General features: G+C 41.6%; 1 protein-coding gene across 2 annotated transcripts; it reads right to left on the bottom strand.

Annotated features, from left to right (window-relative positions):
• Window positions 1-135: 135 nt before the first annotated feature.
• LOC142379979 (uncharacterized) lies at window positions 136-25,083 on the bottom strand. Of its 2 annotated transcripts, none has more exons than XM_075465408.1 (11): window positions 24,892-25,083; window positions 24,610-24,722; window positions 24,377-24,522; window positions 24,095-24,245; window positions 23,264-23,373; window positions 23,032-23,155; window positions 21,929-22,021; window positions 21,329-21,397; window positions 16,690-16,743; window positions 10,230-10,382; window positions 136-2,897 (listed from the first exon to the last, which is right to left on the bottom strand). In XM_075465408.1, exons 1-11 carry the CDS (start codon window positions 24,956-24,958, stop codon window positions 2,721-2,723), a joined length of 1,257 nt encoding a protein of 418 aa, XP_075321523.1. In that variant the 5' UTR covers window positions 24,959-25,083; the 3' UTR covers window positions 136-2,720. The 2 variants fall into 2 exon arrangements, with proteins under 2 accessions (XP_075321523.1, XP_075321524.1); XM_075465409.1 differs by having other exon boundaries at window positions 24,610-24,719.
• Window positions 25,084-25,142: the final 59 nt, after the last annotated feature.

The raw sequence follows: 25,142 nt of genomic DNA, 5'->3' as shown, positions 1-25,142 counted from the left end.
CCACTCACACTAGGTCAGCTCAGAATAACCAGATAAGGTTGACCACCAGTGTTCACTCACCCCCGGAGTCATTAATCACACAGCGCTGCATATGAACCGCACACACACACACACACACACATGTAAACACAAAAAACACACATACGCATTAGAGCCCACTTTAATTATAAAAGGCAAATGCTAGATGACAGAATGGCTCCAGGTAGTCGTTCCTCATGGCCTGTACTGGTACATTACCATACACTAAAAACCACAGACATGAATATTTCTGAGCAAAGCCCAGACAACAGATAAAAAAACATCATACCACATTAAGCCATGATAATGCACAACACACACAAGGAAACCCACACAAACGCACACATATCTCTAACTTTTTCCCCTGTGCTGTATTTTTTTCTGCTCCTTAAATACAAACATACACAATCAGATCACAGAATCTGTACCCCCGTATCCACAAGCAGACCTCTCAGCTAGCAGCCGGGTCACAATCTGCAGCAGGATCTTAGATAACGTTCCCATTTACCGGTTATGAAACTCTTCAAAGCGGCCGCGCGGCAGCGGATGCCTGCGGTGTGTTGTGTTCGCTAACAGGGATGGAGCATGGAGACATATTTAATTGAATGATTGTGTGTTGCAGCACATATGTCATATCATGTTGCTTCCCTTCTACTAAAGGCATCTGGAGAGAAAAAACATGCGCCAAAATGTGTCAAGGTGTCAGAAAAGTCATTCTAATAGATTTTTCTCAGGGTTTAGAAATGACTGAAAATCAGTTTACAATGTGTGGTTGTCTTCTCGTAGCAAACGGGTTCAAACCGGAGGCTCATTCGGAGTCTCAATAAGGCTACATGCATCAAACTGAAAAAGATGATCAAATGCTTACTCTGGCAAGCCATTTAGCCAAATATAACACAATAAAACTCTTAAATGGATTACCAAAAAAAAAGTCTATAAAAAAATGACAATTGGTGCAGAAGGCTGCAGCATGAAGTTGAACTAAAACAAAGAAAATGGATCACATCAGCCTACAGCTTCAGACGCTACACTTGGCTGCCTCTATCTTTTAGAATTTTAAAGCTTTCACTTGTCTATAAAGCTTTAAATAACCATGCCTCTCAGTCCATCAGAGACATTCCTTTCTTTTACATAAACCCAGATCACAGAGGTCTTTCGCTGCTTCTCTTTTAAACGTACCTTGTGTGTCTCGTTAATAACTTGTGGCTGCCTTTGCCTTTTTGATGCTTCTAAACCGTGGAACACTCTCTGCCTCTTGATGTCGGTTATTAAAAGGGATATTTAAAAACAAATTGTAATGAGTTTTTTTTTTTTTAAATTTGGTGTAATGTTACAGCGTAGCGCCAAAGCACAAACTTTTCAAGTTGTAATCTTTTTTCAATCCCTGTCTTTATTGATTGTTGATTTTATTTTATTTTTTCATTGATTCCTCCCAGTTTTCCAAACTGTACTGATTTGTCAGTGCTTTCAGTTATTGTTTTCCTCTCACTATGTAAAGTATTTGTATAAATATATATGTATATGCATTATATAAGCTTCAGGTAAAATTATATATACTCATGTTCATTTTATCATTTGAGATTAAAAAAAAAGTAGAACCAAATCCTGTAGAAATCACCTGTAAACTAAGAATAAAATCGGTCGGTCTCAATTTAGCAAAAGCTGGAGTGTTCTATATTTTTAAGATTTGGAGATATTTGTCATGTTTGGTGTGTTGATTTGAAATAATTCAAGTCTCAGCTCTCTGCCCTGAACCAGCAGATCGTTGCGCTGCTCATGTTTTCTTGGCTTTTGGTGAGTAAATAATCTCTGTCTATATATCGCAGCAATTAAAAGTGGCTTACTACTCGGATGTACAAATTCTTTTCACCTTGCTGAACTCAAGATGTAAAAAAAAAATATATATATATAGGAGAGCTGAAGCCATGCCTTTAGGTCCATAACACTGTGAGGCTGTTAAAAAGGACAGAATCTTAAAAACTGGTTGAGGAAGTCAGTCATTCTCTGAGAGGCTTTATGCAAGTCACTCTGAGCAGCCTAGCAGAGACAGCGAAAGACAGCCAGCATAACTTAAAGTCAAATTCTCTCTATTCCCTTATTATTGAATCCAATGAGTTCCTAAAAGGAATGAAAAACAAGCTGGAGCATGAACGAAAGAGCAAAAAAATGAAAGCGTTGTGCATAAACGTTGGGTTTTAAAGTTACATGTAGAAACAGAACTTAGTGATTGTTAGAGGGCAGTTTCAATCAGGGGAGAAGCTGCTGCTGCTGCAGCTGTATTGAGGAAGAGTTGTGGCAATTAACTTTCTTCCTTTGTGTTTTTGTTTCTATGCAAGCACGTCGTGTGTGACAGTCAATGCCACATGTGGGTGCACCGAAGTGGTGAAAGCACTCAACAGCGTTTTGCATTTGCGAGAATTAAAGCTTTAAAAGTCGTTTCTTTCAACGGCATCTGTCAAGCAGATTAGGAGAAGCATTCCCTAAAGTATACGCCTATTTCACCGAAAGTATTTAACAACTCGACTGAAAAAGATTGAGTAGGCAGCAGCTTTTATTGCCACTCGGTTCGAGCGTATCAATTTAATCTTTGATAAGCAGGTGAGAAAGGAAAAGATTTTTTTTTTATTTTTTTTTTTTTTAAAAGGCACTTCAGAGAACATACAAGAAGGAAGCACGAGGGAGACAAGTGATGGTGGGTGAGGTCAGTGCTCCATGGGGGCCTCGACACCGTCGTTCTCTTCCTCGTCGCTACAAGGTTCATAGTCATCATCCAATGCTGGGTCCCCCTCCTCTGCCTCCAACTCTCCTCCCAGTTCACCAAGCAGCTGCTCCACATGCTCCAACATCGGCGGGTCGTCACATCGCAGCTTACTGTACAGCTGGTGAAGATGAAGAGAAGAAAAAAAAAAAGGCAGAAAGGACGAAAGCAGATGATCTAAGTGTTTAAAAGGCTAGAAAGCAGTACATATGAAAAACAAATTGGCACTGTAGGCACTGGTAAGTGAAAAGCTCTCAACAAAGGCTCTTTTGTCGTGTCACTGAAGGTGACGGGTGCATCGCTGCACCGGCCGTAAGCAGCCGCTTGGAGAGGAGCGAAACAAGCAGGCCCTGAGGTTTTAAGCCTCCAAAGGCTAGTTAGGTCGCCTGAAAAGTCCAACAGTTATCCGCATTCTTTCAGCGAGGAAGTTGAGGCTCACAAAATGCTGGTAACACTTTTCCTCTTTCAATTGGCAAATCAGCACATTTGATACGCTGTTTAGCTGCATGGAAGACAAAAAAAAAAAAAAGACCCATTTATCTTCCTCTTGCTGTTGTGACTCGCACACAAATATATCTCAATTCACATATGGCTATGTGGCGTCCACGTGCACGTGCACGTGCACACGTGCATAATCAGACTTATCGCAGTGAAATATGCTGTGAAAGAGTGAGATAAAAAAAAAAAAACAGCGCTGCTGTCAAAGCTGCCAGCAGATTTATCTTTGTAAAATACACTGCTTGTGTGTAATTACTGAACTCAAAGTGGAGCTGGGTGATAAAACCACTTGTGCTACAGCTAAGGACACGAAGCAGAACGCTCTTTTTCTGTGTGCGTGTAAAATATACAGCACAAGGGGGAACAAATGCAACAATTCAGATTTTTAGCATCTCTTTCTAGAAACAAGAGAAAAAGACGGTGGGTGGGTTTATATGATCTGAGCAGCATCACTTTATTTAGTCTACTAAATGTAAACATTTAACACACAGAGGCTTAAGCTTGTGGACAGCAGGCAGCCGAGTGGCATCATTCTTACTAAAAGTGTAACGAGGCAGTGGAGAGCGAGTGTGACTGCTTTGCCCCAGGACTGGTCTCCAAGCAACAGCAGGTCCTGACAGGAGACACGCAGTCCCATGGGAACTAATTTGGAGTGTTTGGATGTGCAGTGTGTGTATTTAAGTAGATGCCGTCTGCGCAGGTTGGAGCTCCAGGGAGGTAGAGCGTGACCCAAGTCCAAGCACAAGGTCGAAACACCAGGGGAGAACTGACCCTCTCAGACTCTTTAAAAGCACCAGAGATGCACATACACACAGCCACACAAAACAGTGATTTTCATTACACCAGTGTCACTCCTGTCATGCCTGCAGATGTGTATCGGCACTGAATACTGAAGGAAAAAAAAAAAGTTTGGAGCACTTTGCAGTGGGCTTGGCTCAGTACCAGAATAGTCGCACCTTTCAGCCTCAAGTGAAAGGCAGCGTGTGACTTTAAAATGAGCCGTGCTACAGAAATAATGGAATGCATGCAGAGATTGTTTGCAAACAGACTATGTTCTACAGAACTGAATGCTGCTTGCAAACTGTATATGTTGGTGGTGATATTTACTACAAATCAATAGCACATTGTGTCTAATGGAAAGGATGCAATTATTCAATGTGATACTTTTGGAGAGGTAAACACACTGGAGCTAATCTTTACACGTTCTCCATTGTGTGTTGCTGAGATCAGCATCGCTATTATAAAAAGAAAAAAAAGGAAAAACAAACAAAACAAAACAAAAAGAATGAGAATTTCTCATTTACAATTGCCTATTTTCTCTCTTCACTTTCACGGAGAGCTGCCTAGAGGGAAGGAGAGTGTGTGTGTGTGTGTGTGTGTGTGATAGCATTACTTTTTCATAGTCCAGAGTCACAGCCCAAAGAGCCCTTGACCACTGCAATAACAGCTCTCACGCGTAAACACACATTTTACACACTTGCACATGCAGATACACATGGAAACATCTACACTAAGTGTATACTTACTATTCTTTTAAAGGGTTTCTTTTAAAACTTCTGTCATGGCGTCCTGCGGTGTGAGCTGTTTTTTTATGATTCAAAGACAGAAAGCGCAGGGGGCCCAGGTTGTGCGCTGCGTTTAGGGTGTTTATGTTCATGTACAAGTTAGTGTGTGTGTGTGTGTGTTTTAATATGTGTTTATAAAGTACACGCATTGTTTAAATGTATGAGTACTCCAGTGCTGTACTAATGTTACAATTAATCTGTATGTTGTTTAAACATTAATTAGAATGTGTTTAAGGTCAAACTTAGTTTTTATAGGGTCTCCCACTGAGACATTTATAAAAAGAGCAGATTTTTATTTCAGTAACATGAGACCGTGTTATTTTTGCTCACGGTTGTTATACAGTCAGAATATCATGCCGCCGTAATCTACAGCTCTGACGGACAAGTGAAAAGCAACCAACAGGGAGCAAGGCAGAAACTCTGATCAAGCACACCCATGATCGGTGGGAATTCTCCAGGTAATTGCCTGCTATACACATTAACTTGTTTGGTCATTTTCCAGACTCAGCAATATGGAGCCGATGGGATAAGGTCAGCACAAAAAAACAGCTTAATTCAGTTCACGGCCACGTACCTGCGACACCAATGACATTCCCATCAGCCTCAGCTTTTTCTGGTTCTCAGACATCGGCATCCCGTCTGCCATTACCAGTATTCAGCTCAAAGGTCTGTTGTGCCAAAAAAATAATGCCAAAGTGGGAAGCACGGCTGCACACTTGCTTATCCTTGACAATATTCGTGGGATGCTGATGAAATTATCATACTTTTCAGTTTGAGCCCAGAGTTGGCTGGATGCAGACGGGGCCATAAGCAATTTATCTTAACTCCTACGTTCTAATGATGTGAAATGGTGTGTTCACAACAGCAGCCGGTCCAGGTTCACGTGGCAACAGGAGGAAAGAAAAAAAAAAAAAAGAAAAAAAATCAAAAAAGGATTCTGATGCACCTCATCTCTTAGCTCCATGTTTCCAGACACATTAGGTGACATGCTGTTGCATAAATCGACATGGCAGCACTCAAGAGTGGAGAAACTTCTACGGAGAAGAGCTTGCAAATTCTATTCATAATAACCAAAGCAAAATAACTGAAGAGGTCTATTGAGTTTAATACAAGACTGAAATATGCCCAATTCAGGCTCTCAATGGTGCTCCTGGAGCTAAATGAGGCTTGGTACTGTTTATGGTCATTAAATGCAGCCTGGAGGCCTTTTCTTTTTGTTGTGGTGTTGTACAGATATCACGGTGCCGAAAATAAATAATTAAACAAAATAAGAAAGAAAGTGAAAAGGCTGCTCATTAACAACAAAAATAAGTATTGATATATGAAATTTGAAATGGCTTTGCTCCTTTCTTTGGATACACCCAATAAATGATCTGTATTATAGTTCCTGTATGAAGAAACAGTGGTACTAATACACATTAACGAACCCCTTATACAGAAATACACCCTTTTTCTTTCATTTCTTGGCAGAGAGCTTTTTCCACAACTCGTATGGCAGATAAAAGACAGTCTGATTATGCAGTAAAAGCCTAATCATTCCATCATTGTTCACCTTCTTCTCTACACCTATGCTTAACTTCCACTTTCATTTCACCTTTTCTTTCCTTTCATTTGCTAATACCATCATTCTCGCAGCTCCTTACCATTTTCTCTCTGTGCGCTTGTTCTTTTTTTTGCTTTCTTTGTCTCGCACTCACACACACTCACCGGACGACCTTCCTGTCAAGGAGATAGATACATCTTCCCGCTCTCATCTATATGCTCACACGTTTGCGAGCGCACACGCGAGTGCACACACTCGTCTTCCGTTTTTGGCAGAATAGTGCCGAAATTGTGGCTTCCTCTAGAGTTTCTCCGCATCCTCATTCAGGGCTCTCTCCATCCCCTATTTAGAGCACACATAGACCTCATCCATTTCATTTAGTAAGAGGGTAAAACTAAAATGAATGGTTTCCAGCAGCGCATGCGCTTCCTCTAAACTTCCCCACTTCGACTCACTGTCATGCAAACACAAACACACTTCTTCACTATCGAGGGTGTGACAATGGCTGAGATTAGAGCTTCTGGAGTGTGTACAGGACATGTCACTGGAAGTCTCAAGGGGGCGAACACTCACAAAGACACGTCCACACACACAACTTAACACCCCAGTCCTCCAGTCACATCTTTGTAAGGAAAGACATTAAAATTACATGACTAGCACAGCATGGAAGAACCCTAACCACAATCCATGCTCGTGGGATACCCTTTCAGCCACTTCAAAAAGTAAAGCTTTTGACCTCCCTTTGCCCTAGCAGCCCTGTTGCACTCACACACACACACACACACACACACCTACACACACACACACACACACACACAACATTGTGCTCTCTGCATACACTGCAGATCCCTCCTCAAATCGCAACCTATCTGGCCGAGGCTCAAATTCCATTTCACGTCCGGTTTAGTATTGATTTTACCCTCGCCACTATTCACAAGGTACCCCCCCCCTCCCAGCACGCACGCCCACCCCACATCCAATTTGATCCCTTTATCGTGCCCCCTTTCACTCTCCAAGCGGCCCGCCTGGTGATCTCAAACACTTCTGTCCTGCCTTTTCGATCCGTCTATTTTTCTCAACCGCTTCCTTTAGAAAGAAAATTCTCAAATGTGAACAAGTGCAGAACAGTATCGATCAAAAAGGAGAAATAAATAAGAATTTGCAACGTTTTCTGAAAAGATTATCGGAGACACGCACAAACAAACATAATCAAATCATATGTGCATCTATATACAGTGCACCCAAGCTTACCCGCATACCTTTTCTCACCGCCTCACACCAACGTGCTCGTGTGCGCATACACACGAAACACACGCGCACATTCACCAAAGTCATAAAGTATGAAGAGAAGTGGACTGGCGCCAAAACAAGCCGTTGGGCTTTGAGGCCTCATTTCCATGTTGGAGCCCATTTTAACTAGCAGACTGACTCATCGTTAATAATTAACACTCACACTGATGCTCCGAAACAAAGCAGATATTCAAATGAGGAGAAATCTAAACCACACAGTGGCCTGATACATTCACATATGGAGAGGCAGAGCTATGGAATTAAATTAACAATGTGCAGGGTAGCGCTCTTAAAGCATTCCACCTCGCCTTTCAAGGTCTTTGTGCCTTTACCTTTCACATTATTCTGCGCCTGTTGCTTCACTCATTCTACAAAGAAACCGCTACGCTGTTTACTTATCACGCTCTGATGCCTCACCCAATTCCTTTACCAGTCGTTCAACCTTTTTATTTCTTTGCATTCTTTCTCTTTGGGCAAAATGGCTCGGCGATTCATTCAGCCCATTTCTCGTTGTGTTTTTCTTTTAACTTGTTATTTTTTTCTTTATTAACCGTCATCACAGTGCCAGCACCTACATCCATACGAGTAAGGTTCCCTCATTATCTCCCTCTTGGCACCTCTAAGCTCACCCTCCTTTTGTCTTATCTGAGGACGTGCCCAGTGGATGCTGGTTAGACAGTCCTGCCAATAAACCTCTGGCCAGAGAGACAGACGTCAATATATTGCCACTAAGCTGCCCCTACTCATCTCTATGAGAACAAGCTGGGGTGGCAGAGGAGGACAGAGGCCGTGTACTGGGTGGGGAGGTGAAAGGGAGAGGAATGTAAAGAGGAGAAAAAATAAGGGGTGTTGGGGGTGGGGCCTGCCATCCCTCAGCCTGTGCCATCTGATTTACAAGCCTATTGGATTTTAGACTAACATGAATCACTGCCCCATAGAGGCATTACTCCCAGACAGGATGACAGAATGAATGAGACACGTCACTGGGAGTGTGTCTGCTTGTGTGTGTACTTTAGGGAAGAAAAAAAAAAAAAGGAGGGGGGGAGAGAGTTAGGGGTATATTGAAACGTCTCTGAGATTATACATAGGCATTTCTGACGCCACAATGAAGCTTAGTAAGAATCCCCTCATGTACACGGTCTGCCTACACTCTTTCCTTGACAAGAGCCAGCCCTTAGAAGACATACTTATGGTTACAGTGTACTTGATACAAGTATCTGTACCCACTGGCGCTGCACATAATGATAACAACATATGTAGATTAGCTACCCAAAGCTTATACTGACATCCTAAAATATGTTGTTTCACCTGACACCACCGACGGGGAGAGTTTCGAGTGTAAAAAGTAATGGCTAATTATCCGAAGAGTCAAGCTGACTCGATCCCGGTGACAGTTGTCCAGGGCATCAGGGTTGTTCAGATAAAATATGCCAGTGACTCAGGGCAACATAATAATCAGTGAAAGCTGCCAGGGAAATGATGGAAGTGTGCGTCTAAGGGACCGAGTGTTTAGAAATGCATCCCGAAGTGACAAGAACATTTGAGGATTGACTGATGTGCAACTGTGCTTAATGTCGCCTGTTCATCTGAGCTGAAATGGAAATGCTTTGGTAAATTACGCACGTAACAACTCTCCACTAAGTGCAGTATATATTTACATTTAGAAAGTAGGAATCACAAAAACATGGAGGCAGTAAAAAAAAAAAAAGCCTCTACTTAAGCTGTTTTTGACCCCTGTCAAAGAAGAGTTGGTGTGCATTGAGGGATGGAAACACTTTTGAAAAACCGCATCTGCTCAGGCAAAGATAAAAGAGAAAAACGGCAGGACTCAACAGCTGTGTCCTGTTTGAGCCAGCAAACAAATAATACGAGAGACCGATCAGCATCTTTCTAAGTACAATATACTCCTTTATTTCCACCCCATGCTGATGTCCACTGCACTTGTTTTTTGTTTTGTTTGTTTGTTCTTCCCTTAATTGTGTATTTCAAGTTAAGCCAACTATGAGCAGTCTACTACTTCTACTGAATTACAACCGTGAGCAGTGCAGCTTACACAGCCGCCCTCTGGCCACACTACGCAGTAGCCCAGTTTATTTGCTTCAAACTGCTTTAGCTATAGCTCATGTTGCTTCGCTAGTGAATGGAACGACTTGTGTGGATCAAATCACGCACCGTTTGCTGCACCGCTCAGCTGTGTTTTCCCTTCGACTGCGACCGTCACTGGTCAAGAACTGCTCAATGTGTCGACTCACTGCACAGCTGTGGAGTCACGTGTTTAATGGGGCAAAATGTGAATGCGACCTGGGTCAACCACTGCGGACGCACACTGCAGGGCGGAGACACTCACCCGAGCAAAGCTGACACACATGTGCAGCGGATGAGAGAAGAGATGGGGACAGGCGAGGAGGTCACCACCTCACGAACTGATGAAAACTTTACAAATTACCATTGTAATAAAACCCCTTCCAACAAGTGTCGGCCCATCAAAACAAAAAAAAAAAAAACTAAAAAAAGGAACCAAATTAAGATATTTTGAGGACATCTTAATGAAAATTACCTTCTTAGCATTAGTTAGGTATGATCTGGCCGCCTCCTGCAGTGCCTTCCCCTCCTCCTTCTCGTCCTCCGTTACTTCTCTTTCCTCTCTTTGCTGCAGCTCCTTTGCCTTTTCCCACTGGAGGTAGCACACCCAGCCAGACAGATACCACACCTGGGAGACGCACAAAGAGGATGGTGGGTTGAAGTGAAATTAGGCACGAAAAGAGAGTGCTCTTAGTTGCAGTATGTGTTCTGTGACAAGGAAAAACAGATCTGTGGCCATCGCGGGGCACGACATCCCGTGTTCCCTCTTTGACAAAAAGGTTTCGCACACATATAAACAGAAACAGACACGTGAGCAATCAGTCACTTGATAACTCAGCCTGACCTTTACTGCATTAATTTACAAATGCAGAAGGACGGTGCTGATGTATGCACTTTTAGCTTTTGTGTAGTAAAAGATGTAATTACAATTTAAAAACAAATAATTGCCTCAGGCAAACAATGACTTGTTATTTTAAAATCATCTATCATACTGAGTGCTGTGTAAAATACTATTCTTGCTTTTAAATCCGAGGAGGCTTTAAATATAGTTTATTCATTGTTAATTCTTGCGTTTTACACATAATCTTAGACTTGTGCCCTCTAATATTTATACAAAGGACTTTTTCTGCCTTAGTAGGAAATTACAGGGGGGAAAAGAACTTCAAACATGCAGTGAAAGAGATGCATTCAGTAACAAAAGTCGTCCAAAAGAAAGTATTTTATACGTATATATACATATATATGTACTTTATAGAGGAATCCATAATTTCAGAATCCTTTACGTCAGGTTAATCCGACAATGTAAAGGGAATTCGAGATAAATATACACATTTATCTGACAGAAATCACCAAATACAGCTGTATGCTGCAACATGAATTGTTAAATTATGTAAGTGTGTCACACGATTTAACTGGCGTTGGCTTGAAATGACAGCTCTGAAGCAAGGAAGTTGCTAAATGCCTGTCAGCTCGCCACCTGTCCGGTGAGTCGGACTAAGATGCAACGAAAGGAGTCTAGAGGAGGCATCGGAGAAAGAGGAATGTTCTATAAGAAAGAGGTCCAATGATTTACGAGGGCCTGATCTTCAAAGCACAGATAAAAAGAGTTATTGGTGCTCATCAGGTTGGTGAACCTGTCAATCCAGTCTGACAGACAAGGAGGGAACTAACATGAAAAACTACATTTCATTAATAACACAAGGGCACTTTTTCTAGAATAATACAAAAATAACTGCTTTAATTATCCTCAAACATTTCACTACAAATACGATCAAGAGAGCCCCGCGGAGAGTTGATCGAGTGTGTCTGAACTGTGAGAATGACCGGAAAAAATAAGAAGGGAAATTAGGATGAAAATGAGCATAAAAGCAACAAAAAGAGAGAAAAAGAATAAGAATCCATAGCATCACTTTTAAAATAATTCAGTTTCTTCATGAAGTTCAGGCAGAGGTGATATATTTTTAACTTAGGAGCAGCTATGCTGAAAACACCGAAACCAGCTCGTTCTCCTTATCCTGCAAACTCACACTTCTGCCCCCCGAGCTAAGATCCGTCTTCCACCTCGAACAACGATCACGTTCGACTCTCGGCAAACTCTGAGGTGTGCGTGCTCGCCTCTCATCTCAGGCCAAAGATCACCCACCCACTGTTCTTCAAGCACCAAGAAACAAATATTAGCTTTATTCATTATTCATAGAGGGCAGAGGCAGTAGGAACCCGCACCTCCGACAAATCAACCATTTAGCTAACAAACGCATCATGGCATGCCACGCTGAATTCGGAATTGTCGCTCTGCATGTTGAGTGGGAGGCTCACCCCTGCAGCCATACTTATCAGAACAACAGCAGCACTGGATGACTGCGGCAGCGATGCAGAACAAGGGCTGTGACATTTTTTCTCACTAGTGCTTTTTTTTTAATGCAAAACAGCTTCGAGAATAAAACTGGGCCACTTAAATTCAAAATTTTAACTTTAAAAAAAAATTCGAAAAATGACAAACTTAGAAAGACAACCAACAAGGCAGGAAAGTTCTTTGCAAATGGTTCAATTAGAAATATCTGCTGGGTGTGAGATTGCGTGAGCGTCGGCACTTAAAATGACAAGGAAAGTTAGCTAATTAAGAACTTCAGAGAGTCAATTATACCCTGCTGTAACCCCCAGAAAGAAGCACACATAATAAAAGAAATGCCGTGCGTGTCAATCACATCACTGCGAATATTGTCATTTCAAAGTTAAGGTGCATCTTGGCTTCCATATGGCGGCGCAGAGGAAAGAACAAAAGCATCATGAATCAACCGAACACCTCCGAAACAAGATCTGCAAGGCGCCAGCTCAGTTGTTTGTGCAGCCTTAATGTTATACAAGTATGTCTCCGAATTTGAGATGCTCGAGAGCACGTAGACGTAGGCGAGAGCTTGCCCCTTATCTACCGCACATAAGGGAGGAAATAAGAGGGAAAAGAATAAGAGAGTGACAGACTATAATGAAGTCATTTGTGACATTAAAAAAAAATGAAAAGAAAAATAACTCTTACAATGTCACCGAGACACGATAACAAAAAAAACAACAACATTTGACCTGTGGAACCAGAGACTGGCTTTAAGGCCCACTCAAATTGAGTGTCACAGTTGTGCTTCTCCGAAGTGAGTTTAAAAGTTCAGCCCCCCGATGACTGCTCTCAATCCGTCTGCAAAGAGGTTTGTGAGTGTGGAGGCTAAGCTTGAGGGGGAGGGGGAGGTGGTGGTGGTGCGTCTCTGTCTGGCACTCAGTGACACACCTTCGCTTTCTGTAGAACTGACAGCGAACTGGCAGCACATAGTTTCCACTACAGTGCAAAAAGTACAGCTATATATGCCGGTCTGTAACGAGTTCAGCGGGTACAGTCAGAAATTCTGAAATTCAGGAATTCTGCTCAATGTCTTCAGAGATGAACAAAAGTGAAAACATATTGGAACATCTGAATATTTCTCCAAGGTTACTAAACAAGAGAAAGAAAACTCGCCTTATTGTGAAACAACACAAACACAGAATGTACTGCAGACCCAATTATTGGCATCCTTCATTAATAATTGTCAGCAGAACCTTCACAGAGACGACAGCCTCGAACTGTTGCTTGGAGCCCTATAGAATCTCTCTTAGAGTCATTCTTCCATTGCGTTGAAGTTTAAACTTAGCATGAGTCCTTTCTGCAGTGGCAGAAGAGACTTGCTGCTTTCAATCAGTCATTTCCCTTTCCACCATTATTCCGTGCCGTTACATTTGTGAATTGAGCCCTGCTTTTGTGTCTTGCTGAAAGACCTGAGACCTTCACCTGAAACATAGTTTTCTGTCACTAGTTAACACATTTTCTCTACAATGCCAAGTCACCTTCTGGTTTCATCTTGCATTTGATACTTTCAATGGCTCCAGAGCAAAGCAGTCCCACGGCATAAAAGAACACAATGAATGGTTTTATTAAGGAAGAAATTTCTTTTGCTTATTAATTAAATCAATTTAGTTGTCTAGAGACAACCAGACTGCATTCCCAAAGAGCCCTCTTCAATTTCTAGAACTTCAGTCTTTTTTGTATTTTGAATAGTGGTTTGGCCATTACCCAATTAGACCTACTTGGCATGGGATGAGACTATCAATCCATCTGGTTGCAGGTGAACTTATTTGAATGTTGTGCTCTTTTTTCCACCCAATCCCCAAGAACACTCACACTCTTCTCTCAGTAGGTTGGGTCATCTTCGCAGCAATATGAAGGTGAAACAAGCGGAGGACAAAAGAAGAGGTAGCAGGTATAAAAACTATCTACTATCTCTAGTAGATGAACAGTAAAGCGATGTTCTACAAGACAAACAACGAGGAAGAAATCCAGCAAAGACCTGACACAGGATCAAAAAGATGTATCTGGACCTTCAGCTGATCCATCTGCTGTTGGCTGAAGCCTCATCAGAAATGGTCTCCATGGAAAGAAAAGGAAGAAAAGGCTGAGGTATGCCAAATGACACAAGAAGTGGGATGAAAATCAGTGAGATGAATCCTCCCCAGAGCCCGGACCTCAACATTACTCAAGCACTGTGGGGCCGTCCGGACAGAGAACGGAACAAAAAGGCAGCCAACTATTCCTGAAGACTACTTAACCCATTGACGCCGGATGTTGCGAAGCGCAACATGGTCCCTAACGCCGGTTGTTGCATAGCGCAACATTGTTCATTTATTATTATTTTCAAGACGCATGTAATGCACAATAATTGGTATTTGTTTGGAGAGGAATTTTTTGGCTTTCAAGTAGACTGGCAGTCCGCTGGATTTCGCCCCCGACGTCAACAAAAGTTTACTCGTACACCGGGGCTGAAGGTGCCAATGTCTGAAGATGCAAGTCCTTTAGATGTGTTCTCGCATATTTTCACTGATGAAGTTTGGGATATGTTGGGGACACAGACAAACTTATATGCGGATCAGGCGCACGGCCACACACCACTCAACTCGAAGTGGAGCCCCGTGTCAAAGCAGGAGATGAAATCTTTCATCGGTCTCTGCCTAACTTTTGGAATAATCAAACTACAAACTCGCCGGGATTACTGGAGGCAGAGCAAGTGGCTGTATCAGACAAATGTCGCCCGAGTGATGGCACGAGATCGTTTCGACATGATCTGGAGGTAATTATTTATTCTTGCGCTTCTTTCTGACGACTTCTCATTCTTATTTGAGTGGCGTTGCCTTTATGTAAAAAAAAAAAAAAGAGTCCGGTGCGAATTACTGCAGTATGACAACTATGATGTTTTAGAAGTCGTGTCACTGAAGTATACAGTAGTATAACTGCACAATACAAGATATATTGCAGGTTTTTTTTTTATCATTCATTATTTTTGCTGATATTATTATTTTGCAATGACGTCTCTATCATGGCCAGTAATGTAGCTGAAGTGGTGCCTACAACTACTACTACTAATAATAATAATTGTTTTTAGTTAAAAAAAAAAAACCTTCAGGCATTGGGGACCTTTTCTAAAAACTGGCTTAGGCATTGAGCAGCCTTTTTTGCAGGTGCTTTAGGCGCCAATGGGTTAAAGAAAGTCTAAAGGGATTCAGGCTGTGTTGAAGAAAAAAGTAAGTAAAATTTTATGTATATAGCACCTTTCAAGATAAAAAAAAAAAAAAAAAAACACAAAGCGCTTCACAATAAAAATAGAGGAAACGTGAAAAATATAAAAACATTACAACAAAAGCAAGTTTAAAAAGATGGCTTTTCAGCTGCTTTTCAAAAGAGATCAAAGAGTCCACGGACCTCAGGCTTGGAGGAAGGGAGCTCCAGAAAGCCCAAACCGCTGTTGCAAAGGTTCTGTCACCGTTAGATTTCAACCGTGTGGGCTGCGCAGCCCGCAGGCCCTGATCAGATGACCTGAAGGACGTGCTGGGGAGATATGGCTGCAGAAGTTCTCTGATGCAAGTTAGGGCTTGACCGTGTAGAGCCCTAAATGTTCAAACCAAGATATTGAAATGTACTCTGTCTTTTTGATTTGATTTTGTTAGAAGCCTCGCAGCAGCGTTCTGTACAACCTGAAGACGTTCCAGGGATTTTTTATTTACTCAGACAAGTGAATATAGAACGATATGAGATTAAATCATGCATGATCATTTCCGTCTCAGAGCGTGACACAATGGAACTTAGCTTGGCAATATATTTGAATGATAAAAACAAGAGCGTGAGCATCCAAAGTCAACGCTGAGTCAAGAGTTACCCCGAGGTTCCTAACTGAGGGTTTAACAAATGAGGCGAGCGGGTCAAGAGTCTCCACTATCATGTCAGCCATCCAAATTCTGACAGAATCTAAGCACCTGAGCAAGATCTGGACCTTAAAAACATAATTGGGTTAAAAAAGATTATATAACTGGATATCATCTGCGTAGCAGTGATAAGAGATGTCCTTAAAATAATCTAAGATATGCAGAAGAAACAATAAATGCCCCAAAAACAGACCCTTGCAGCACACCATAGTAAAGAGATGAGGAAGAGGGGCTGAATTTAGCAACAGCCACAGCAAAAGATCGTCCAGACGGATATGAGGAAAAACCATTTCAAGGCAGATCCTGATGTATTACGACCCAGTATTTCAGCCTAACGCACATGATGACTTTCAAGCTTTAGAATTCTACAAACCCAGTTTTTTTCTTACACACTGTATTTCCATTTAGGAAATGCTGCTCCCATTTCCTGTTTAGCTAGGAACGTGTCAAAAAAAAAATTAAGTGGATCTGAGGACTTTTGCACAGTGCAGTATGTGAGCACATCAGAAACAAAACAGACAAAAAAACATGAATATCCAATTTCACAAATATAAAACTTTTTGTTATCAAATAACACTATAAATTAAAGCTACGCTGGCCACCACAAAATATTTTACAGTAGCCATGGATTTTTTTTAATTAATTATTTTTTTTAAATTTACCTGGACAACTTCATCATCCTCCTCCAGAAGACCCTCCAACACATCTACTGCCATCTAAAACACAGAAACAGCAAGACAGTGAGACAGAAATACCATTTGTGTAACAGTTACAAAATAAAAAAATAAAAAGACGGGTAAGTTTTCACAAATTCACTCGTGTCATCTGAGCTCTGCCCGATGTGCAGACAGACACATTGTTGTTGCTCGCAGTGTTTTGCATCTTAGAGGAATTTAATCAATCAGAGCGATCATGGGGTCTGATAAGCATCCAAAGGGTCAGCATCCCATTCACAGTGTTATCAATACCAACAAGACAACAGACATGGCAGTCAATAGACACACTCAACAGTGCTTATCACACAGTCGATAGTCACTGCAGCCACCGTCTTCGGTAGCCCTTTTAATCTATTTACTGACTGTCAATAAGTTCTAACCACTCCCATCCACTCCATATGATGCATGATAAACCTAAAGATCAGCTCGACATATGGTCTGCATTCTTCCTCCCCTCATGTTTTGACAAGATATTCTCTCTGTAGCATCCTGGAGAGGTGGTTTGAGGTCTCAAAGGAATCAAATGTGAGGTGACCTTTGTCATAGCACCGTCTGTGGGAAGTTTCCATTACAGAAATCAGACCTTGACTAAAGTAGGCTGCGTGTTTGTTTTGCTCCATCTCTCCATGTGGAAACTGTGGTTGGTGTGTGTGTGTGTGTGTGCGTGTGTGTGTGTGTGTGTGGCCCCAAGTGATGATGTATTGATTTTTGTCAACTTCAGTTTGGAGGCGACTGTTAGCCAATCACCCGCGGTGAAGGGCAAGAATAAGTTTCTTGTTAAGGCAGTCTCATTAGCTGGAGAACATCCCGATTTTTTTTTTTTTTTTTTTTTTTCACCCATCCTACTCCTTGGAAATCTCCTTTCTTTTCATTAAGTCAATGTGGTTCCGGATGCAATAAAGAGCTACATTACCTGCACAGACAAAGGGAGGGAGCCGGGTCAATTGAGAGTATCTCATTAAGAAAGTAATAATGTGCATGTCAGGGAGTCACTCGACTGATTGCCAGACCAATTATCAGCTGAAAACCCATTGTCTTAAATTAATTAATTGCTGATTAAAAACACACAAATAAAAACACTCAATCCCAGTTGATGAACTGTGGATTCATGCCCAGTGTCAGAAATATCAACTTGACTCTTATTGTATCACAGATGCACACACATACAGTCATACAGATCGAGTCATTTGAGCTAACCACTAGATCTAAAAGATAAGAGGGGGTGGGGGGGGGGATCCGTCTTGGTATTAAACTGCTAATAGAACAGGCAGTTTGGGGGCAACAAAAATAGAACAAGCGATATCTGGGAGCGAGGATAAGTGAGCAATGATAAGAATTATATTGTCTCCAACTTCCTAACTACACTGGTCACCCCAGAGGCAAGTGATTAAAGATTCATAGTTTCTTAAGCTGTTTCACGCTCTAAACAACAACAAGATTAATATTCTCATGGAGATAAGAGAAAAAGAGGGCTGCTATACGCAGAAGGGGGGGGGGGGGCTGCACAGAAAATGCAAAAAACACTGCATCAACACTGCAGAAGTGACCCGCGAACAATAACGGTGCACCACAAAGACACTAACACATACCAAAGACATAACATACATGTTGTCCTCTTTACTTCAGGCCTTGTTGTAAAAAATAAAAAATAAGGCACTCCAGGGAGAGACCCATTTATAATGTCCGATATAAGCGGGGGCAGTTTCTGCTTGCGTTTGTGTGTGTGTGTCATCTTTAGGCAATTCTGTTAAACAGAATCATTTTACTGGAGCGCGCGGCAGAGACAGGAGAAAAGACAAATCGCTTTACAAGCAAGGGCAAGCCTTAGCTCTCACACACGTGGGCAAACGGGGACATGTACACTAAAGCAAATAAATCTTGGAAGATACCCATGTAAGCGCTGCTTGCAAGCTATACGAGAAATACAAGCTAGGCATTGAGAGAGAAGAAAAAAAATAAAGTAAGGAAAGAAACAGACAATGCATAAGGAGAGGCAAACGAGTGACAAAGTCTAGGTGAGTAACTGTGTGACAACCCACTGGTTTGTCTGACAACGACTCTGAAAGACACCTTAACGGTTGTCTGTCGGCCCGTCTTCTGCGTGACGAACGAATTGGTGGTGGTGATGATGATGACGGCAGTAATATGCGCGTGTTTGCGTGTCCTTGTAAGTGAGAAAATTTATCTTTAGCGGCTGCGATGTTAGAGCAGCAAAACGCGGTTTTCTTTAGAGGGATATCCTGTTTTCTGTTTCAAGTGGGGTTCTGTGAAGCACTTCTGCAGCAGCAAGGGGAGCTGAGAGCTAATTCACAAGGAGGCTACAGAGGAGCAAAGTGCCGCCGCTTGAAACAAAGATTTTCACGTTCCACTTTTGCGCCAGAGAATGTTCTGCTTCGTCACTGCTTTGTCAGCCAAAGAACGTCCGTGTTGCTCTGCGTCACTGCCCAGTGTGTCCAGCTGCTCATAAGCAGCGTTCAGCAAGAGTTGCGTGAGGCTTCATTGATGGCTCATTGCTGGGCATCAAGTTGGCAAAGATTTCAAAGAATGCACATGTCTGTGCGTTTCACTCAGTTTTCCTGTCTAGTAGTTGGGATTTTTGGGTAGAGACTGGTAAGAACATTCAGTCAGTGAGGATCAGCAGTGGGATACGTTGGTCAGCCATCTCGCATGCAAGGACACAGAGCAACACAGATGTTCTTCATTTGACATGATCTTGATGAAATAAACAGCAGTATGACGAAAAAGAGACGCCGTGTAAGATCTGCAACACATGCTGTTTGCTTACACTGCAATGACATTCTTTTAGGTTTAGCAAAGACAACTACAGCACAGCACATCCTTGCTTTTCCCTGGACTTGGTAAGGACCAGATCATTTTTTTTATATCATATCCTGATACATGCAGTGTTGTATACGACTGTATTAGCTGCATAAGAAAAATAATTTGCTTTAATGAAATATAACCTACAAAAAGAATAAAAAGGGAGCAGAGGTGCTATTTCACAGCGCAAGAGGTCATAATGTGTGAAGTTTCTGACTTGGACTGTCAACGAGTGAGTGCTCACAAATTGTCAGGTGCAACTAACAGACTTGCGAAAACCTGTAATTTTTCGTTATTGAATCTATCACCACAGTGTCACAGCTACATTCTCCCCACTAACAAGATAATGTCACGCACAATTTCGGCAAAAGTAATCAAACGATGGCACTGACACGTTGCCTGCTTTACTTCAATCTAAAGTCAGACAATAAATAAATAACAATGTACATGGCTAAATTCCAATTAAAGAAAGAGCCTGAGAGAGAAACTATGTTTCTTTTATGGTCTTTTAACTATCCTTAAATACAAAAGGCTCTTACACTCCTTGCAGCTACAGAAAAATAATCTTTAATTAAAAGTAATAATAAAACATGGGAGAAAATACAGATGATAGGTTGTGTTCGGGGTAGCTCGAAAGCCAGTACCACTACAGACAAAAAGCACACAACTTTCCGTGCTTAAGATCAGCAGAATGGGTTTTTAGTGTACAAGGAGAGATAGTAATCACACAAGTGAGTGAATGTGATGCAGAAGATGATGAAGCAAAGTGAGGAGAAGATGCTTCTATCAATCTGTCTGAGAGAGACAGACAGAAAACAAGCTCCACCCTTAAACTCAGTTGTCGTCAGGAACTTTCAAACAGCCGACAGCCACAAGCAACTGTGACCAAAACTGGGTACGAGCGCATGCGTATGCATGCTTGCGTACATGGCAAAATATTTGACATTGTAAAACACTGAGCATGGTGCAGTCGGGGCTTCAGGCTGGATGACACCAAGAGGAGGATGAAGACAAACGACGTGTCAGAAACTATGGACCGAGACGTTGTCATTTTACTGATACACCTGACAGCTCACTTCCTACACACATACGCTCGGCGATATGACTGCAGCTGAGCGGTTTGGCTGCAAGTGGGGATGGAGAGGGGAGATTCTTCTCATTTCCTGTCAGTAACAGCCATAAAGCACCCAACAAGATTAACTCAAAATTAATCACTGGATCACAACAGAAAATTGCTGCACTGCTGTCGGTGTGGCAGTAATCATAGAAAATTACTTCAAGCGCTAATGACTGATAGGAGTTCTAGCGCAGAACTGAGGGCTGCGAGCCACTGAAATTGAGGCCATTTATACTGGAAATTGATGAGTGATCGAGCAGACAAGTGTATGTTTCAAATATATAGCCGCGATTCATCAAACAGAGCTTTAAAGATTTCTTTCACTTTTTTTTTTTTTTTTAATTTTTTTTTTTAATTCCTTCTCAGTCCCTCCGATGTGCGCCGCCTCACCCGCGCCCCTCTCTGTAAATACCACTCTTCAATTATTGACACTAAACTCTGGAGGGCATAAAGACCAGGCATGGCCTTCCCACCTTCGGCGCTATTCACTGGAAAAGAAAGCACACAAACGCTTGCACACTCACATACAAATGCCAGGCGGCCCCCCCTGCCGTGAAACACACACACACACACACACACACACACACACACACACACACAGACCAACCAAACCATTGTGTGTGTGTGTACAAACTGTGTACATTTTACCTCATATTCCTCTGACTCGATGAGCAGCTTGGCTGTGGTGATGCGGGACTCATAGGGAGGAATGTCACTCTGCAGGAAAAAGGGGGCAATGTGACCACCCGTGAAGTCAGTGTTTGTACATGCTACCACCAACCTCGTTCCTCCTTTGTCCGATTAGAACTCCATCCAGTTTCATAGTATTAGATAGTATTAGATGCTCCGCAGCTGTGTGACTGTTAATCACAGTTTTTCACATTTGTTCAATATCAAATATATGTAATAAAGTTTCATGGCTAGTTTTGACACTGCTGCAGTTTATTTTTCTTTTGAAAACATCCACGGTGCTGCCTTTCATATCTGCTTTCTCTTTACACTCTCAGACATCTGAGCCCAGAGTTGTGAGGTATTTTCTTCCATCTTTTTTTTTTTTTTTTTTTATGTCCCTCATTTCATTATCTCTAATTTTTTTTATCTCTACTGGTGTTCTTGAGTCTGCGCGCACTGCAAAGCACACTGTGACAATCCTGTTATTTCAAAGGGCTTTATAAATAAACTGGGACCATACTGCCGCTGGGTGTGGCGAAAATAAAATATAAAATACCAACCAAAGCTCCGGCTCACCTGCACATCTTCTTCTGAGGCGGAGGAAGATGAACTCTGCTTTTGTGCGGGCAGCCACATTCCGACGCTTTTCAAAAGGTATTCTTTGCCTTCCTAAAGACAGAAAAAAAAAAATCACATATATGTGCACATTAAAGAAAAGTGTCACTTGTAACATACAGTGCATGTGCATACAGCAACAATTCCACAATGTATATGAGTAAAAACCATAAAGTTTAATCCCCTTGTATAATTCCACCTCTACAGCCTGGGTCTTGAATTCTCCACATATATCAATGACCTGTGAATTAATTTAAAATCAATCTAATAATTGTTCATTATTACCAAAGTATTCCAAAAAACAGATGCTGCTCAGCATATGTGGGAAGCTTTGAAAAGTGACTGGTGCCAGTCTGACCCCTTAAGCTCATAGCTAGTATTGCAGATCCACTTCAGCACAGTAATGGGAGTAAATATTTTCTTCTTTTTTTGGGGGGGGGGCAAAAAAAAAACAAAACATTTTTATCAATTTTATGGGATACTAAGGATAGACAATAGATAAACTGTGAGTATGTTATCACATATTCTAAGGTTGAATTGAACTTCAAGCTAATATGAAAACAAAATGGTATGAACTGCTACACACTGCCCAAATATGGCTTTGCCCTCGATGTTTTCTACATTTGACACTGTCCAGAAAAGCAAAAAAAACTTTGAACATATTTTTTTACAGGCAAAACATGTAGAATTGATTTAAATTACAGAAAGTATTACAGGGATCTTCCTCAAACTGCAATGTGTAACGTGTCTTACTGCAAAGTTCTTTTCGCATTTTTCCTCAAAAATGAGTCCAACAAGCTGCTCCATCATCTCTTCCTATTTATCAGATGACAATATGACCTCAACAATCTGCCCGGTAATTAACATTCCTATCAGCATGACCCATCTGTGTGTGTGCGTATTAATGTGAGTGTCTGTGTGCTGATTAATGGCATACAATTCAATCTGCTCAGAATAATTAACTCAGCAGATTCCAGCTTTAATGTGGTGATAATTCATCCAGTATGTGTGTGTGTGTGTGTGTGTGTGTGTGTGTGTGTGTGTGCGTGGGCGTATGGACTGACCTGGTTTCGCTCTTTACTAAACAGGTAACTGGCCATAAGCTGGAGAGCCTCAGGATTGTCATGGTGATACTGTAACGCTCTTTCTATGAACTCTCTGCACTTGTCTGCAGCTCCTTCTTCCGTGCTACAACCAACACGCACAGAAAAAGAAAAAAACTCGACAGATTAAAAAAAGTTCAAGCATGAAATGGGGTTAAAAGTGTCAGAAGTGCAACTCTGTGTGCTCTGGTACCACAGGTCTGTCAAGTAAATCTCAGCGATGGAGCAGTAGGCCGCACTGACATCCTTTGCTGTAGGGAGATCACGGTCCTCCTCTGCTGGGGCAGCAGCTGCAGCCTGAGCCTGCAGAAAAAGCATAGGGAAGATTTCCTGAGTTTTTTTAAGATATAAACTATTAAATCAAAACATAGCTGAAATGCAGATATTTCAATAATGATAATGTGTCAACTGTAGAACTTTATCTGCACCCCCTGAGAAAACAGAATCTGAACAGGCCTTTTCCACTGAGAATTTCAGCAACCAAAGTTATTCTCCTTTGCTTCATCATTTACTTTGTTTTAGTAATAATTGGACCTTAAAAGCATACATTTTCCTTAATGTTGGTTTCATGCAAGTGATGCCAAAAATATTTCACGAAATTAAATAAAGCACAGAGCAGAATAATAAGATCCTCGTAAACAAATCAGAAGCCACAATTTCATATTTTCAGTATAAAATAAAGTTTTGTTGAGATCTTTTTACAATCTAATACATTGATTTTACCAGCAATAAAAAACATTTTCAAGTAGTAAAACGATACAAGTGGTGACAATGACACTGCAATGGGTGATTGTAAGGTTGACAATGCCCTGTGTGTGTTCATAACCATCTCACTTGTTAATGGAGTTGAGCTGAAGAAACTCTGCATAGACAGATAATTACCTCAAACATTGTCAAACAGCACCCTCTTGTGAACATGAAACATTAACAAGCTTTAAACATTGAAAACAATGACATTCCCTTAGCCTATGTTGAGTATCTGTATCTTAAACCATGGAGGATGTGTCAGTGTGTGCACACTCACTGTTGCGTCTTGTTTCTCCAGTGCAGACAGCAGCACTTGTATTCCTCTAGTGTAGTAGTCCACCGCCTCCTGGCCCGTGTGGATTTGTCCCAGGTACATGTACTTGCTGTGGCCCGCATCTGGGCTCAGCTCCACTGCGCGAAGAAAAACTTGGAGAGACTTGGTCAAGGAGGCCAAAACAATCACTGCTTCATAAAAGAATGAAAACATCACAGCAGTGCTCTGGTGACCGAGCAACTGACACACACACAAATAGAATAAATAAGAAGCACAAAGGATATTCCTTTAGCTTTCTGCGTGTCTCCTAATTCAGAGTAAATGTTTCCCAGCATGTCAAGCGCGTGTAGGTTGTTGGAGTCCACATCCAAGGCTCGCTGACAGAAAAGGCCAGCCATGTCAAAGTCAAAACTGTCCATGCATTCCTCTGTCTGAACAACACATGATGGAAGAGAGATTAGGTCAATTATAAGAATAAAGGTCTGGGTGCTGTCTTTCGAATGTGTTGTCATAGTCACCTTCTCTAGGAGTTGCTGTACTGAGTATTTCTCAGCTGTCTTCTTCTTAGCTTTCTCGTGCATTCTTAGTTTCATCCTTTGCTGAGGTGTCAAGTCAACAAACCCTCCTTCTGCTGGGATGACATTGATGTACTTGGAATATTACGTTTGTCTCATTTTATCTCCACCAAAACATGTTAACTTAAAATGTAACCACCTGCTGTCCACAAACTTAATATGGAACAGAGTATAAACAGAGAATTGCATTTAATTTACAAAATGATGAAGCACTCAGCAACTGACCACTGTTTGGACGGTTGTCTCTCCTCTTCGGTTTGTTTTTCTTCTTGCCTTTAGCCTGACCACCCATATTAACAAATAATTTGTTTAATACCTCAGCAGCTAGTGCATTTAAAAAAAAAGACTTTTCCCCAAGCGTGAATATGACACACGCGTGGAAAGTAACTATGAACCACTGCGAGCACGCAGTGCGCATGCGGTATCACTACTACGGAGAGGGGTAGTGGACAAAATACCAGAGGTCTTGAATAAAC

The sequence above is a fragment of the Odontesthes bonariensis genome, chromosome 5 (genome assembly GCF_027942865.1).
Source record: "Odontesthes bonariensis isolate fOdoBon6 chromosome 5, fOdoBon6.hap1, whole genome shotgun sequence".
Classification (NCBI taxonomy): domain Eukaryota; kingdom Metazoa; phylum Chordata; class Actinopteri; order Atheriniformes; family Atherinopsidae; genus Odontesthes; species Odontesthes bonariensis.
This window is presented reverse-complemented; position numbering and strand designations above follow the sequence as displayed.

Bases quoted from the DNA above. Each gene is read 5' to 3' on its own strand.
- LOC142379979 (XM_075465408.1), bottom strand. From the start codon at position 24,958: ATGGGTGGTCAGGCTAAAGGCAAGAAGAAAAACAAACCGAAGAGGAGA. The intron at 21,398-21,928 runs GTGAGCCGGAGC...TTTTTCCTGCAG, and splicing joins CCTCAGAAGAAGATGTGCAG to AGTGACATTCCTCCCTATGA. The intron at 2,898-10,229 runs GTAATTTTCATT...CATCTTCACCAG, and splicing joins ACCTAACTAATGCTAAGAAG to CTGTACAGTAAGCTGCGATG.